Below are 17153 nucleotides of genomic sequence, written 5' to 3' on the forward strand. Positions count from 1 at the left end.
GCAGTCCACTGGAGTACCAGAGTACCTATCTGCAGTCCACTGGAGTACCAGAGTACCTATCTGCAGTCCACTGGAGTACCAGAGTACCTATCTGCAGTCCACTGGAGTACCAGAGTACCTATCTGCAGTCCACTGGAGTACCAGAGTACCTATCTGCAGTCCACTGGAGTACCAGAGTACCTATCTGCAGTCCACTGGAGTACCAGAGTACCTATCTGCAGTCCACTGGAGTACCAGAGTACCTATCTGCAGTCCACTGGAGTACCAGAGTACCTATCTGCAGTCCACTGGAGTACCAGAGTACCTATCTGCAGTCCACTGGAGTACCAGAGTACCTATCTGCAGTCCACTGGAGTACCAGAGTACCTATCTGCAGTCCACTGGAGTACCAGAGTACCTATCTGCAGTCCACTGGAGTACCAGAGTACCTATCTGCAGCCCATTAGAGTACCCGAGTACCTATCTGCAGCCCATTAGAGTACCCGAGTACCTATCTGCAGCCCATTAGAGTACCCGAGTACCTATCTGCAGTCCACTAGAGTACCCGAGTACCTATCTGCAGTCCACTGGAGTACCAGAGTACCTATCTGCAGTCCACTGGAGTACCAGAGTACCTATCTGCAGCCCACTAGAGTACCAGAGTACCTATCTGCAGCCCACTAGAGTAGCCGAGTACCTATCTGCAGCCCACTAGAGTAGCCGAGTACCTATCTGCAGCCCACTAGAGTAGCCGAGTACCTATCTGCAGCCCATTAGAGTACCCGAGTACCTATCTGCAGCCCATTAGAGTACCCGAGTACCTATCTGCAGCCCATTAGAGTACCCGAGTACCTATCTGCAGCCCATTAGAGTACCCGAGTACCTATCTGCAACCCATTAGAGTACCCGAGTACCTATCTGCAGCCCATTAAAATACCCGAGTACCTATCTGCAGCCCATTAAAATACCCGAGTACCTATCTGCAGCCCATTAGAGTACCCGAGTACCTATCTGCAGCCCATTAGAGTACCCGAGTACCTATCTGCAGCCCATTAGAGTACCCGAGTACCTATCTGCAGCCCATTAGAGTACCCGAGTACCTATCTGCAGCCCACTAGAGTACCCGAGTACCTATCTGCAGCCCATTAGAGTACCCGAGTACCTATCTGCAGCCCACTAGAGTACCCGAGTACCTATCTGCAGCCCACTAGAGTACCCGAGTACCTATCTGCAGCCCACTAGAGTACCCGAGTACCTATCTGCAGCCCATTAGAGTACCCGAGTACCTATCTGCAGCCCACTAGAGTACCCGAGTACCTATCTGCAGCCCACTAGAGTACCCGAGTACCTCTCTGCAGCCCACTAGAGTACCTATCTGCAGCCCACTAGAGTACCCATCTGCAGCCAACTAGAGTACCCATCTGCAGCCAACTAGAGTACCCATCTGCAGCCAACTAGAGTTACCGGAGTGCCTATCTGCAGCCCACTAGAGTTACCAGAGTACCTATCTGCAGCCCACTAGAGTTACCTGAGTACCTATCTGCAGCCCACTAGAGTTACCCGAGTACCCATCTGCAGCCCACTAGAGTACCCAAGGACCTATCTGCAGCCTACTAGAGTACCCGAGTGCCTACCAGCAGCCCACGAGAGTACCTGAGTACCTATCCGCAGGCCATCAGAGTACCCAAGTACCTATCTCCAACCCAGATTTCCCAACCAAGTACCTAACTGCAGCCCATCAGAGTACCCCAGTACATGTCTCCAGCTCATCAGAGTACCCCAGTACATGTCTCCAGCCCAGAGTACCTGTCTCCAGCCCATTAGAGTATCCAAATACCTATCTGCAGCCCTGAGTAAAACTTGCCATGCCTATTACTAAATACCTTGGAATGTCCACTTTAAAAAAAATAAAAAATAAAGTACATTTGGGTGGTATTTGTACTGTCCTGACATTCCTTTTTGCTTTTTCCACTTATATCGCTAAAATAAAGAACCCAGTAGTGATTAAATACCACCAAAAGGAAGCTCTATTTGTGTGAAAAAAATTATAAAAATGTTGTTTGGGTACAGTGTTGCATGACTAAATGGCATTCAAATTTCGAGAGCACTGAAAGCTGAAAATTGGTCTGGGCAGGAAGAGGGTATAAGTGCCCTGTATTAAAGTGATTAAGTCCAAAACATATGCAAAAAAGGATCCTGAGTGTATCCGACAGTAGGAACGTCACTCCCCAGATTATATCCAAGAAGACTTCAAGGGGGTATAATAGACGTGGTGCAGAAACTTGACCTTTATAAGTTTGTCTCTCGAGGAGATGATCAGCTTGCTGTCTGTGGCCCTGCTCCAGACAGTCCTTCTAGCCCTCTCTTTCCAGACAGGGAGTATGCTCCCAAATTTCCAACAAAAGCTCTATCTTAGGGGAGTTGCCACACAGCAGTGCACCATACAGGGAGGATTCAGGGTTTTTTTAAGGTCTCCCTGAGCCAGCAGCTCTTCGAAAGGGATCAGCCTGAAGGATGGGAGGTTGTGGTTATTGTGTCCTGGCTGCCTGCCGCAGCTCAAAGTACCGAAATAACATCTTATCTGGCAAACGGAACCGATGAAAAAGCAGAGGGAAGGGGAGCAAGGCCCCAGAAGGCATGATATCACCAAAGTCTTAACATCATATCTTGCACACAATTAAGTGTCAGAAATAGATCAAAAATGAAGGAAAGTAGCCGAAGGAAAGTAAGGAAATTAAGGAAAGTGAAGGAAATGAAGGAAAGTAGAATTTAGAGATTGGGCCAGGAAAATATGGCCAAGCTTCACGAATCGGCACCGAACCATCATCTAGACCCATGGCCTGGGTTGGCTCCGATATGCTATAATATGAAGATAAGCTAAGGAGCCCAAAAAGGCAACTGCCAAACAGACAGCAGCACTGTAACTAAAGCCCCCAAACCACCAGTAAACCGTCACCAGCATCGCCGCCGAATAATACACCTGAACATTTGGAAGGGCCAACCACCCTAGACTAGAAGGAAGATGTAGTGTGGATTTCGCCAGATGAGGGAAAACACCATTTCAAATAAGAGGGGCCTACACAGCGCTCTATATCCCGAAAAAAGGAGCTAGAGATCCACACTGGAGAGTTCCAAAAAACATTGTTAAAGTTAGGGAGGACCATCATTTTTAACAAGTTGATTCGGGCTATAAGGTTCAAAAGGAAGACTCGACCAGACCTGACACCATTCCCGCAATAGGGACAAGAGAGGAAGTAGGTTAAGGTCAAAGAATTGATAAACATCCCTGGTCACCTGTACCTCCAGGTCCCGAAATTCACCCACCCAGCATAGCAGGGAGAGGCTCGCCGCATCATCATCCAGGAAAAAGAGGAGAGACTTAGACCAGTTAAAAGGAACAACGGAAAAGCCTATATAGGTATCAAATGGCTGCATTGCCGCTAAGAGCAACGGGCCTGCATCATTAAGATATAACAGGACGTCATCTGCATATAGAGATATCTTTTCCTCCAATGTAGCTGCCCTCAATCCCTTCACTACTGAGGATTCCCGAACTAGGATAGCCAGGGGTTCTAATGCTAACACAAATAAACCAGGTGACAAACGCCCAACCCTGACGTGCTCCTCGATGCAAGTCAAAGAGTTTGGAGATTCAGTCGTTGGTATGGACCCAGGTCCTGGGAGCTCTGTAAAGCATCTGTATCCAACTAAAGAATTTATTTCCAAACCCAAAGCAGCAGAGGACTTCCCAGAGATAGTGCCACTCAACTGAGTCAAACACCTTTTTGGCGTCTAGTGAGGAAATTACCCTAGTACCAGGAATATCATGCGCAAGGGTTTTATTAAGGAAAAGGCGTTGTATGTTGATATTGGTTTTATTTTCTCTGGCATGAAGCCCATTTGATCCACATGAATCAAGTTCTCTATTACTGTAGAAAGGCAACTAGCTAAGATTCGTGAAAATCTTTCTCAATGACATTCAATAGGGAAATTGGCCTGTAGGAGGCACATTCCTGCGGGTCCTTGCTGAGTTTGGAAACCAACACTATGGTAGCTTTCTCCAAAGACACAGGGAGTGAAACCTGGGAGGAGAGCTCCGCAAAGAGTGGTAAGCTTAGGAGCCAACAGTTCAACAAATTGCATATAAAACTCCATTGGGAATCCATCTGCACCAGGGGTTTTCCCATTCTGGAGACAACCTATTGCTTACTGGACCACCTTAAAAAGGGAGATGTCGGCCTCCAGGAGCTCCTGATCTACAGCACCTGGTGTGGGAAAGGGAATAGTTCAAGAAAGGCAGCAAGGTCTGTATCTGGAAGGAGTATAGGTCCTGAAAGCAGTCATAAAACTGGGCATTAATAAGGCCTGTGGAAAAGAGTAAACAATCCCCCGCTACCCTAATGCTGCCAATATGAGTAGTAGGGGACTGCCCTTTTGCCAACCAGACTAAAAATCTGCCATGCTTGTTTCCATACTCAAAAACTCTGTGCGAAGGCCATAAGGGGTTTCTTGGTCTGTTCTACCCGAGCAACAGAGAGGTCACAAAGAAAGTGGCACCAAGCCAGATAACATTCTGGAAAGTGGTCGGCAACATAAGCTGCTTCCATAAGCCGCTTCCTAGTTCAATCCTCCAGGGAGACAAATGAGTGAGCCACTTGTTTTTGGAGTTCCGGGAAGTATATTCCCTTTTCACCGAAGCCTAAAGCCTTGTAGACACGATCAAATTTTCGGGCGGGAATTTTGTGATGACTGACTGTTTGCCTAAAATCCAATCATTACTACGCTCCCTCAGACAATTGTTGTCCAATTTTCCGCCAACAAATGATGGATGGCAGGCTAGTAAATTTTCACCGGATAAAGGTCTGTTGACAAGATTTCCGTATTGTGTGTACACAAGTCCATCACACAAAAGTCCAAAGTACAAACACGCATGCTCGGAGTCAATGCTCACGAAACACGAGCAGAAGATGCCCAAAGGGTGGTGCTCAAGAACTGAAATTCTATGTAGTGCGTCACTAAGTTCGTGCTTGTTGGCCAACAATTGTGTGTCGTTAGTATGCAAGACAAGTTCCTGGCACACACCCTTTGGACAAAAGTATGACACTCTGTTGGCCAACAATCCAATCATCTGTATGAGGCTTTAAAGGCATCCCATAGAACTAGCAGAGATGCATAGTTTCCATTGAGTACCCAATAGTTTTATAAGGACTGGGCACCTGCAACCTTGTGTCCATTGCTCAGAACCTAGACAGACGTCACAGCCAAACTCCAGGAGGGGACAAAAGGAACAGTTTTACACAGAGTGTGACATGGTCAGGCACACCCCGGGGAAGGATACAAGCCTCATGCAAAAAACGTAGAAAGGCAGGGTAGGCATATGCCAGGTCAAAATGTGAGGCCGAATGACAAGTGAATTCCTTGCTAGTAGTGTGTAGATGACAACAGAAATCAGTAAGAGTAAACGTTTTGGCCTAGTGGGATAAATCAGCAGAGGAATGTGTGGTGGCATGGAGTCTATCCGATCCGAGCAAGGGACTATATTAAAATCACCTATAAATAGTACATTGTCAGTGTCCTATTACATGATTAATTGCATAATTGTATAGAGTAACTGAGTAGGTGCTGGAGGTGGTAAATAGTGACCCACAAGCACCACATTGCAATCTCAGATAAAAGCACGGAGTGTAACATTTCTGCCCTCTGGGTTAGTACGTATATAACATTTTGAAACAAAAAGGGTGGATTGGTGCACTACAGCAATGCCTAGATAGAAAATTGATCTACTGAGAAGACTATTCCCTGTATGGATCTCAAGGTTTGTTTTTCAGTTTTGACTGAATATTTAGCTATTTTGGCTAAATATTACGTGATTATTAAGCGATTTCAATACAGAACTATCTGTTCAAAATTAATGGTATCCACGATTACACAATGGATAGCTGATATCTACTGAACAATCTTGGAAGTTACTTCTCTTACCGTCCCGCCACCTCCCACAGGACAAAATTACATCAGTGCTATGCTCCACCCTATGTGTTTTGTCATAAATTTAGTCATCATTTGCCCCTGATGACATAATTTAGACCCCTTTCACACTGAGCCGCCCCAGGCGTTTTAGCGGCGCTATTCAGCCGCTAGCGGGGCGTTATGGCGGTGCTGCCCCATTGTTCTAAATGGGCAGGAGTGGTGGAGGAGCGGTGTATTCACCGCTCCTACACTGCTGCAAAAGAAGCTGCTGGTAGGACTTTTTGGTAACGCCCTGGCCGAGTGCTTTCACACTGGGCTTGCAGTTGAGGCTTTTTTCAGGTGCTATTTTTAGCACTGTAGCGCCTGAAAAATGCCTCCAGTGTGAAAGCGGTCTTAGGATGAAAAGCATAGGATGGAGCATAGTGTGCTGATGTCATTATGTCCTACAGGAGATGGTGAGGAGATGATTTTACATGCTTACAGGTTAGTATACTTAAAGGGATTGTAAAGTAAAATTTTTTATTTTTTTAAAATAACAAACATGTTATACTTGCCTCCACTGTGCAGCTTGTTTTGCACAGAGTGGCCCGAAACCTGCTCTTCTGGGGTCCTTTGGCGGCTGTCTCAGCTTCCTTCTGCAGGTACTTCTCACATTCCTGCGAGCTCCCTTGCATGGTGAGAAGCACCTGCGGGCACGCTCCCGTGATACAGCCGGCGGCTATAGCCGCTCGCTGTATCACACGGCCCTGCCCCCGGCACGCTACGTCACTGGATGTGATTAACAGCAGCACGAGCCAATGGCTGCGCTGCTTTCAATCCATCCACTCCAGCCAATCAGCGGCTAGGCTGAGTGGCGAAGAGGACGGCGGGGGCGAGCGCGGGATTTTCGAGGGGTCAGGTAAGTAAAATGGGGGGACTGGGGGTGTCGGCAGTGTGAGATGTTTTTTCACCTTAATGCATAGAATGCATTAAGGTGAAAAAACATTTACCTTTACAACCTCTTTAAGTTTGTAAGCTTTTCTCTTGTTTTTTAAAGAAAATTTGAAGCTTTTGTTTTAAACTGCACTATATAGAGTGCTTTCTCATTTGCATGGTATGAATCTTTAGGATTATGAGGCACCTTAACTGATGCATGGCCAGCTGACCGGCCGGTCTTTGTCCTCTGTCAAAAAGTTCATCTATAAGTGCTGTTTGACCCTTTATGGTCTTGAGGCCTACGTTTCTAACGGTAGTGCGCAGTGGTAGCAAGTGGCATCATGGAGGAGTTTTGAACTTCTTGGAATTGAAGGTGGATTGATTCAAATAGCATGATAAACTTTCAATTGTTAAGAATTATTTTGGGATGTTTGGATTGCAGTGGAATTAGAACAATTATTATTCAATTTACATTATAATTCATTCACAATATTCATCTGTTTTACATGGTATTAGGTGAATGATTCACAAGTTATTTATAGTATACTTGTGATTTATCTATTTATCTATATACACACACACAATGTATATCATGATATTGTGCAAACTGCTTCAATAATGTGACTTCATGCACTAAGTGCAGAATGTTAAGTTTATTTAAAGCTATTGACCTGTGACCTGTTGTCGGCGGATGTCAATCATCCAGTCCAGGCTGGGGAAATATCTCGACTTTACAGTCAGGATGCACCCAGATGCCTGGACCTGCAGCTGGAGGGGCAGAGCAGTGAGTTGGTGACTGACAGTCACAGCTCTCTGCTCAGAGTGGAAGGGAGAACTGAGCGATCCGGGGGGGCTTGATTGCTCAGTTCTCCAGTTCTCAGTGCAGAGGCTGCAGGGGGACAGACACAGCATTGGATTGATGCTGCATTCACCTAGGTGAGTATAAGGTTTTTTGTTTTTTCAAACCAATCCTTTTCTTAATATAAACCAAGAGTTAGAATAATCTCAAAACTTCAGCTGAGAATTAGGGCTATTTTGCATGCAATGACTTGTTGACTTTAGCTCAGAGAGAAAAGGGACAACAGTGGAACGGCAGTTCTCCAGAAGGTGAAATTAGTTAAAAAGGTTTTATTTTTTAATAGAAATAGATTATTCACATCTTAGCAATCCATTATGATGCATTTACTCACTTTATGACAGTGCTGCAGATTCAGACAACACTGATAGAGAGTCTGCATTTCAATGTAAAATGAAAGCACAGCCAAGATTTACCTGTATAGCATAACATCAGAATTTTGGAGCTATGCAGGGACCTCTTTTGACCTTTAACCATCAGAACGGCGTCCATGTGCAGCTTCAAAATGCTGTTGCGCTTACAAGTAAATTTAGGTTTTATTTTCAAATTGGAGCATTCGCTCTCTGTTGTAATAGAATATTTTTTTATTATTTTTGTAAGGCAGTGTACCACAATGATTAACATTGAGGGTTATTTACTTAGGCTAGAGAGTGCACAATCAGGCTCACTTCTGCATATAAAATCAATCAGCTTCCAGGTTTTATTGCCAAAGCTCAATTGAACAAGCTGAGGTTAGAAGCTGATTGGTTTCTATTCAGAAGCGAGTCTGATTTTGCATTCTCCAGCTTTAGTAAATAAACCCCAATGTGTTCTGCCCTGTACACATGGTTAGACTTTCTGACGGAAAATGTACGATCGGACTGTGTTGTCGGAAATTCCAATGGTGTTTGGGCTCCATTGGACGGAATTTCCAACACACAAAGTTTGAGATCTTGTTCTAAAATTTTCTGACAACAGAATCTGATCGTTTAAATTCCGATCATGTTTAGACAATTCCGACGCACAAAGTGACGCACATGCTCAGAATAAATTACGAAACTAAAGCTATTGGCTACTAGCCTCTTTATAGTCCCGTCGTACGTGTTGTATGTCACCTCGTTCTGAACGATCGGATTTTCCGACAACTTTGTGCGACCATGTGTATGCAAGACAAGTTTGAGCCAAAATCAGTCTAAAAAAATTTGACGGATTTTGTCGTCGGAATGTCCAACCATGTGTACAGGGCATTGCAGTGGACTACAACATAGGTGCATTAAGCCAAGTATGTTGGAATGCCACTAAAAATAATACACAAGCGAATAGAGCATTGCTGCACATTACTGCAATGCATATATGAAAATGGGCCCATAATGGGAAATTTTTTTTCTTTTAGCATTACATTTTCTAAGCAGGTCAAACATTTCTGTAGTAAAATATAAAATCTGTTGTACCCGTTATGTCTAATAGAGTTTACCATACAGGTGTTGGTGACCATGCTAAACAATAGAGAACAGTCAACTGTTTATAAACATACCTGTTTCTTTATAGCAGACTTTGTGTGGATCAACACCCATTGGCACTATTTCTTGGAAAACTCCTACACGAAGGTCAGGAAAACAATGTGCACCCCCTTCACTTGTCTTCAAAATCATACGATTAAAAAAAATAAACACAGAATGCGCATGTATAATTGTACAATTAGAGTGAACAAACACAAGCAGCATTTAGGACTTTATTGTTACAGGTTGCATTGTTTTTGGAACCTGTCCTGCTCAGTATAATACTATTTAACCACTTCAGCCCCGGAAGATTTTACCCCCTTCCTGACCAGAGCACTTTTTGCAATTCGACACTGCGTCGTTTAAACTGTCAATTGCGCGGTCATGCGACATTGCACCCAAACAAAATTGACGGCCTTTTTTTTTCCCATAAATATCGCTTTCTTTTGGTGGTATTTGATCGCCTCTGCGGTTTTTATTTTTTGCGCTATAAACAAAATAAGAGCAACAATTTTGAAAAATGCTATATTTTTTACTTGTTGCTATAATAAATATCCCCAAATATCTATAAAAAAGCATTTTTTCCTCAGTTTAGGCCGATGCGTATTCTTCTATATATTTTTGGTAAAAAAAAAAAATTAAAAAAAAAAAATCGCAATAAGCGTATATTGATTGGTTTGCGCAAAAGTTATAGCGTCTACAAAATAGGGGATAGTTTTAGGGCTTTTTTATTATTCATTTTTTTAAATTTTATTAGTAATGACGGCAATCTGCAATTTTTTATCGGCACGGCGACATTATGGCGGACACATCGGACAATTTTGACACATTTTTGGGACCATTGGCATTTTTACAGATATCAATGCTCAATTAAATTGCATTGATTACTGTAAAAATATCACTGGCAGTAAAGGAGTTAACCACTAGGGGGCAGTGAAGGGGTTAAGTGTGTCCTAGTATGTGTTCTAACTGAAGGGGGAGGGGACTGTGCAGGGGAGATGACAGATTGTCTGTTCATACTCTGTATGAACAGACAATCTGTCTGTTCTCCCCTCAGAGAACTGGAAACTGTGTGTGTACACCCACAGATCCTGGTTCTCGATGTGCCTCGAGTGATCGCTGGAGCCTGGCGGTGATCGCGACCGCCAGGCACTCGCAATGGCTCAGTGGACGAGCAGGGGGCACGTGCCCCCTAGTGGCTGTCTATGTTACCGAAATGACATGACGGCGAGTCGCGCAGCCGAGCCATGTTGCTGCAGTTTGTCGGCATGCGGTTAATGCACCCTTTCTCAACCTTTTTACTCCTTGAACTTATTTTCATGTCTTGGGGAACCCCTGCTATAAGCTGAACCACGTCAACTGACTTGATCTGTGTTTGTTCACTGTGGCTATTCAATAAAATGAAGAAATTTTAAGAGCAACAACCGGAGTGCGGATCATTTTTTCCACATTACTCTACTCAGTTAGCGACTGTGGATCGAGTACCTGGGAGCTCTGCTACCTATGTGATGAATGGGTAGTAGCGCTGACTTTTCTGTTTATACTTTGAACCTCTGGGAGGAACCCTGGTTAAGAATGGCTGATATAATGTATACTGTATAAATTACATCCTGCAGTTTGCAGTAGCACAATACCATGTTTGCTCCAACGCTTATCTTTAGCTCATCTTTGGGTTGCAGGAACTGAATTAGAATATACAGTGAGAGAACAAAGTTTTTGATCCCCTGCCGATCATGTATGTTTGCCCACTGACAAAGAAATGATCATGATTTTAATGGTAAATTTTAACAGCGAGAGACAGAAAAACAATAAAATATTCAGAAAAACACATTTCAAAAAAGTTATAAATTGATTTGCATTTTAATGAGTGAAATAAGTATTTGATCCCCTATTAATCAGCAACATTTCTGGTTCCCAGGTGTCTCCTATTCTGTTAAAGGGAGTTCTCCTAATTTCAGCTTGTTACCTGTATAAAAAACAACTGTCCACAGAAGCAATCAGATTCCAATCTCTCCATCATGGCCAAGACCAAAGAGCTGTCCAAGGATGTCAAGGACAAGATTGTAGACCTAAATAAGGCTGGAATGGACTACAAGACTATCGCAAAGCAGCTTGATGAGAGGGTGACAACAGTTGGTGCGATTATTCGCAAATGGAAGAAACACAAATTACGTGTCAATCTCCCTCAGTCTGGGGCTCCATGCAAGATCTCACCTTGTGGAGTTTCAATGATCATGTGAACGGTGAGAAATTAGCCAAGAACTACGCAGGAGAATCTTGTGAATGATCTCAAGGCAGCTGGGACCATAGTCACCAAGAAAAAAATTAGTAGTACCTGTAAGGTCTCCCTGTTCAAGAAAGCACATGTACAGGTCTGTCTGAAGTTTGCTAATGAACATCTGAATGATTCAGAGAACTGGGTGAAAGTGTTGTGGTCAGATGAGAGCAAAATCAAGCTCTTTGGCATCAACTTAACTCGCCGTGTTTAGAAGGGGAGGAATGCTTCCCATTACCCCAAGAACACCATCCTCACTGTCAAGCACGGGAGGTGGAAACATTATACTTTGGGGGTGTTTTTCTGCTAAGGGGACAGGACAACTTCACTGCATCAAAGGGACGATGGATGGGGCCATGTACCATCAAATCTTGGATGCAAACCTCTTTCCTTCAGCCAGGGCATTGAAAAAGGGTAGTGGATGGGTATTCCAGCATGACAATGATCCAAAACACACAGCTAAGACAACAAAGGAGTGGCTCAAGAAGAAGAACATTAAGGTCCTGGAGTGGCCTAGCCAGTTTTCAGACCTTAATCCCATAGAAAATATGTGGAACGAGCTGAAGGTTCAAGTTACCAAACGTCAGCCTCAAAACCTTAATGACTTGGAGAGGATCTGCAAAGAGGAGTGGGACAAAACCCACCCCGAGATGTGTGCAAACCTGGTGGCCAACTACAAGGAACGTCTGACCTCTGTGATTGCCAAAAAGGGATTTGCCACCAAGTACCAAGTCATGTTTTGCTAAGGGGTCAAATACTTATTTCAATTATTAAAATGCAAATCAATTCATAACTTTTTTTAAATGCGTTTTTCTGGATTTTTTTGTTGTTATTCTGTCTCTCATTGTTAAAATAAACCTACCATTAAAATTATAGACTGATCATTTCTTCGTCAGTGGGCAAATGTACAAAATCAGCAGGGGATCAAATACTTTTTTTATCTCACTGTATCTGTTACTCTAGGGGAAAGACTCTTGAATCATGGAATCAATCATACCAAAACCAACCAGACTGGTTTGTCTCTCAATTGCATATAAAAAGAAATCAGTTCTTGATGGGATGTGCATGTATATGAGGTACTCATGACATTATTTGCATTGTCTCTGACTGACCACTGAACAACCCTCAAGACGGATGTGGGTGATGGATTGCCCAAATGTGTAAGGCTGGCCATACAAGGTTTGAAACTCAGCCGTTTCAGCAGGAACCGGCAGAGATTTGAACCGTTAATGGGCAGACTGAATGTACTAAGTTGATCAATCGCTCAGCCAGGGCATTACAGGGTTTGAATCTGAGCCGGTTCAGCAGGAACCGGCAGAGATTTGAACCGTTAACGGGCAGACTGAATGTACCGAGTTGATCAATCGCTCAACTTGGGTACAATCAACCTGCTGGATTCTCTTACAATTATTGCTAGCGGCTGCTATAGCCACTAACAATAATCATGGTTTTCTCCCTGCGGGGACAGCTTCACCACCCCCCAGGAGCAGATAATAGCTTGGCAGGAGGGATTCCCCTGTTAGCACTGTCTGTGTAGATGGGGAAAATTTGCACCATGTATGGCCGTCCTAAATTTCAACCATGCAAGCAAAAATTCAAGTCAAATGTTATGTTAATGTGTCTTACCTTGAAATCATCCAGGCACATGCTGTGCTTAAACAGAGGATGTGAAAGCATAGTGTTGATGTAAATTTTGGTGGAGACTTTGCTTCCCCCTACTGTACCATTTATTCCTTCTGTAGCTATACGAATCTACACAGCAGAAAAAAAAAACGCACAAAAAAAACAAACAGTCATTATCTCTCGTGCTTCAGGATTTAATAAAAAGAATAAAAGAGACCGTTAAGTGCTCTACTTATTTGTACAGTCCGAAGTAGTTTTTGGATAACAAGCATAGGAAGAAAGCGCACCAACCTAGAGCATTACCATAGGACTCTTTAATCAATAAAAATAAAAACCAAACTACTCACAAAAATACAAAGTCAAGTGTATGTATTACTCCAACAAGTCACCGGAAGTGTGTCAATCCACCAGGGTGCAGTTAACGCTAAGAGCCCTGAGGAAGGGGGCATCACCCTTCAAACGCGTTAGCTACACCCTGGTGGATAGATACGCTTCCAGTGGCTTGTTGGATTAAAACATGCACTTGACTTTGTATTTTTGTGAGTAGTTTGGCATTTATTTTTATTGATTATAAAAGTCCTATGGTAATGCTCTAAGCTGATGCCCTTTCTTCCTATGCTAGTTTTGTAGTATTGGTTCTCCCTGAATTGAAGAAGGCAGCAATGCTGACCCAGTGCGGGATGTCAAGGCCATCAGAGGTGGCTACTGATACCCTATTACCCTGACCAGATTTAAGATGAGTCTTCCCTCACCTTCAGTGTGGACTACAGAGTCTGAAGGGCTCCTTTTTCCTGTAGCAAGGACTTTAGTTCTGTTGATGTAAAATAGTTTCTGGACCTGATTAGTTTTCATCAAAATGTCATGGTCATTGGAGAAAAATGCAGGCTGCCATTGCTGAGCAACTTAAAATTCTTACCACCTGGCTGTTATGCTGGCCAAATAGCTTTAATACTTTTGGGGTCATTGACCTATAACAAGTTTGCAGCCTAGGAATGTTGGAAAAACATTTTGAAGTTTGGGTCAGTGACTCAAAGTATTGAAGCCATTGAGTCAGAATGTTAGCAAGGCAGTAAGACACTAAGAATTTTCAGATGAAAAAAAAAAAAAAAAGGTGAGCTCTGGCTGTATCTTTTTATGACAAATTGGGGATTGTTATACATGATATGTGCCCACCATTTCACTTTCTCATAGTTAGATTCATCTCTCACAAAGAACAGTAAAAAAAAAAAAAAAAAAAAAAAAAAAATATATATATATATATAATAATAATAATAATAATAATAAGATGAGTAGTAAATGGAAAAAAATGTGCGCAACTCCTCTGTGCATGCAGTCCAACAAAAAACAACTCTACCCAAATCATTCAGGGTTGCAACAATAAAAGTATCAAACAAGTCAGAAACTGCCCTGCTATTCAACTAAAAAACTGAATGTGCAAGTATCACAAAGGTGAACCAAACACATTAATATTATGGTGATACTACAACAATCCCTACTTAAAGCGGAGCTCCACCCTAAAGTGGAGCTTCCGCTCATTAGAACCCTCCCCCCTCCGGCGCCACAATTGGCACCTTTCAGGGGGGAGGGGGGGTGCAGGTACCTGTACAGTACAGGTATCTGCACCCACTTCCGGCGTAGATTGTGCAGAAGGTACGCCCCTTTCCGCAGAATCTACGTCCCTTTCCGAAGGTCCCCCGCTGCCTGCTGGGAAACACACGGATCCCAGAGACAGCGGGGACCATCCTTATTGCGCAGCGCGACTCGCGCATGCGCAGTAGGGAACCGGGAAATGAAGCCGTAAGGCTCCACTTCCTGATTCCCATAACCAAGATGGCGGCAGCAGCACCCGAGAGACGATCGAGAGATCGGCTTCGGGTGCTGACATCGCGGACGCGCTGGGCGGGTAAGTGTCATTATTTTAAAAGTCAGCAGCTGCAGTATTTGTAGCTGCTGGCTTTTAAAAAAAACAAAAAACGGCGGACTCCCGCTTTAATGTTATCATTCATCAGGGAACTCAAATAAGAGTTTTGGGTGACGTTGACCCAGGTTAGTAACCTATATGCTTAGCATGTATTATAATTAACCAAATAAAACACAATGAAAAATCTAAATTATTATCATAAAAATTATATATATATATATATATATATATATATATATATATATATATATATATATTTTACATACATACACACATTAAGCATATGGTTTCCTGCATCATTGACACTGAGGGCTCTATTTGAGCTCCCAGATGATTGCATTATATAGCAGAGGGATATTGATATTTTGATTTGGGGGGTATATGTTTTAAAAAAAAAAAAAAATTATCCCGTGGGTTGTCTTATTCATGTATTTTTTTTTCTTGTGTGTTTTGTATTCTATTTTGGTGCCCCTCATCTGTACAGTTGGCGTTTTCAGTTCTATGGACCTCTTAGAAAGAGATATACATTGTAATAGTGTTATTGAGCCAATCCTTTGGGTACTGGGGGAATGCAACTGCATGACAGGGCACAATCCATGGGCATGCAGTGTAGAAGGGGTACTCTCAGGAGGCAAAGAGCCTGAAATAAGGAAGCATAGCAACAAAATGAAAAACAACTAATCCGTTTACTGTAGTGGCTGACTCAAATTTTAAAAGTATTTGGGTACCTTGCCTAGACTTTTAAAGAATATGGGAAATGTTATTATCTCAAATGCATATATCCCTCTTACTTTTCCTGTAAGATGCAAAAGTTGGCACAAACTTCGTTGCCAGTCACAGATCCACTGCGGGTCAATCACATCACAGTAGCAGTAATATAAAAGAACTTCACCTGGATCACTGCAAAAAAAGCATTAACAAACAAGGTATCATTAACCTGTCAAAAAAATTGCATACAATTCTAAATGAACAAATGAAGAATAAAAAATGTAATTTAAAGAAAACCACCTCAAAACAACCAGTAGAACCAGAGATAGGCAGCTGACGTTATATGTAATCTCAAAGTCTCCTATCAGGTTTGGCCTTGGCAATTGACATTGGCATATGCATTTCTCAGCTCAGCTGCAATAACAATATTATCATATGTGGTCAGATGAGACCAAAATTGAGCTCTTTGGCATTAACTCAACGTGTTTGGAGGAAGAATAAATGCTGACTAGAACACCATCCCTACAGTCAAGCATGGATGTGGAAACATTATGCTTTGGGGCTATTTCTCTGCTAAAGGTACAGGCCAACTTCATCGCATTGAAGGGCCAATGGACAGGGCAATGTATTGTAAAATTGTGGACAAGAACCTTCTTCCCTCAGCCAAAACACTGAAGATGGATGGTGGATGGGTCTTTCAGCATGACAATGACCCTAAACAAACCACCAAGGCAACAAAGGAGTAGCTCAACAAGAAGCGCATAATACCGCGTAGACACGATCAGACTTTCCGGCAGACTTGGTCGGGCAGACCGGAATCTGGACAATTCGATCGTGTGTGGGCTCCAGCTGACTTTTTTTCCCAAAAGTCCAACGGACCAAGAAATAAAACATGTTTCAAATAAATCTATCCGACAGACTCACGTCTGACGGACTAAAAAATCAGGACAACCGTTAGTCTATGTGTTAGTCCGACTGACCAGATACAACGCAAGGGCAGCTAATGGCTACTGTCTATTGAACTTCCTTGCTTAGTCCCGTTTATGTCATCATGTTCAAAACTAACAGACTTTCAAACGGATTTAGTTGTCGTGTGTGGACAAGTCCGTTCGTTCAGAAAGTCCATCGGACCTCCGCTGAAAGTCCGTCGGGAAGACCGTCGGACCTAGTCCATCGAAAAGTCCGGTCGTGTGTACGCGGCATAAGAGTCATGGAGTGCCCTAGCCAGTCTCCAGACCTTAAAGTTCTAGAAAAATTTATGGAGGGAGCTGAAACTTCAAGTTGCCAATCGACAGCCAAGAAACCTTAAGGATTTAGAGAAAATCTGTAAAAAAAGAGTGGATCAAAATCCCTCCTGAGATGTGTGCAAACCTGGTAACCAACTACAAGAAATTCCTTACTTCTGTGCTTGCCAATAAGGGTTTGTCAATC

At 43.1% G+C, this 17153-nt stretch overlaps 1 protein-coding gene across 2 annotated transcripts in view; it reads right to left on the reverse strand.

The window, feature by feature from the left end:
• TSTD2 (thiosulfate sulfurtransferase like domain containing 2) overlaps positions 1-17153 on the reverse strand; it is a 43899-nt gene that overhangs the window by 11428 nt on the left and 15318 nt on the right. For both annotated transcript variants that reach the window (XM_077475292.1, XM_077475291.1), the window contains 3 exons: positions 15806-15914; positions 13097-13222; positions 9231-9336 (listed from right to left, as the gene is read on the reverse strand). In XM_077475292.1, coding sequence (XP_077331418.1) covers positions 9231-9336; positions 13097-13222; positions 15806-15914 — 341 coding nt within the window. The remainder of the gene's footprint in view (positions 1-9230; positions 9337-13096; positions 13223-15805; positions 15915-17153) is intronic.

The sequence above is a fragment of the Lithobates pipiens genome, unplaced genomic scaffold (genome assembly GCF_037356315.1).
Source record: "Lithobates pipiens isolate NorthernLeopardFrog02 unplaced genomic scaffold, aLitPip1_a1.2 Scaffold_13, whole genome shotgun sequence".
In the NCBI taxonomy this organism is placed as follows: domain Eukaryota; kingdom Metazoa; phylum Chordata; class Amphibia; order Anura; family Ranidae; genus Lithobates; species Lithobates pipiens.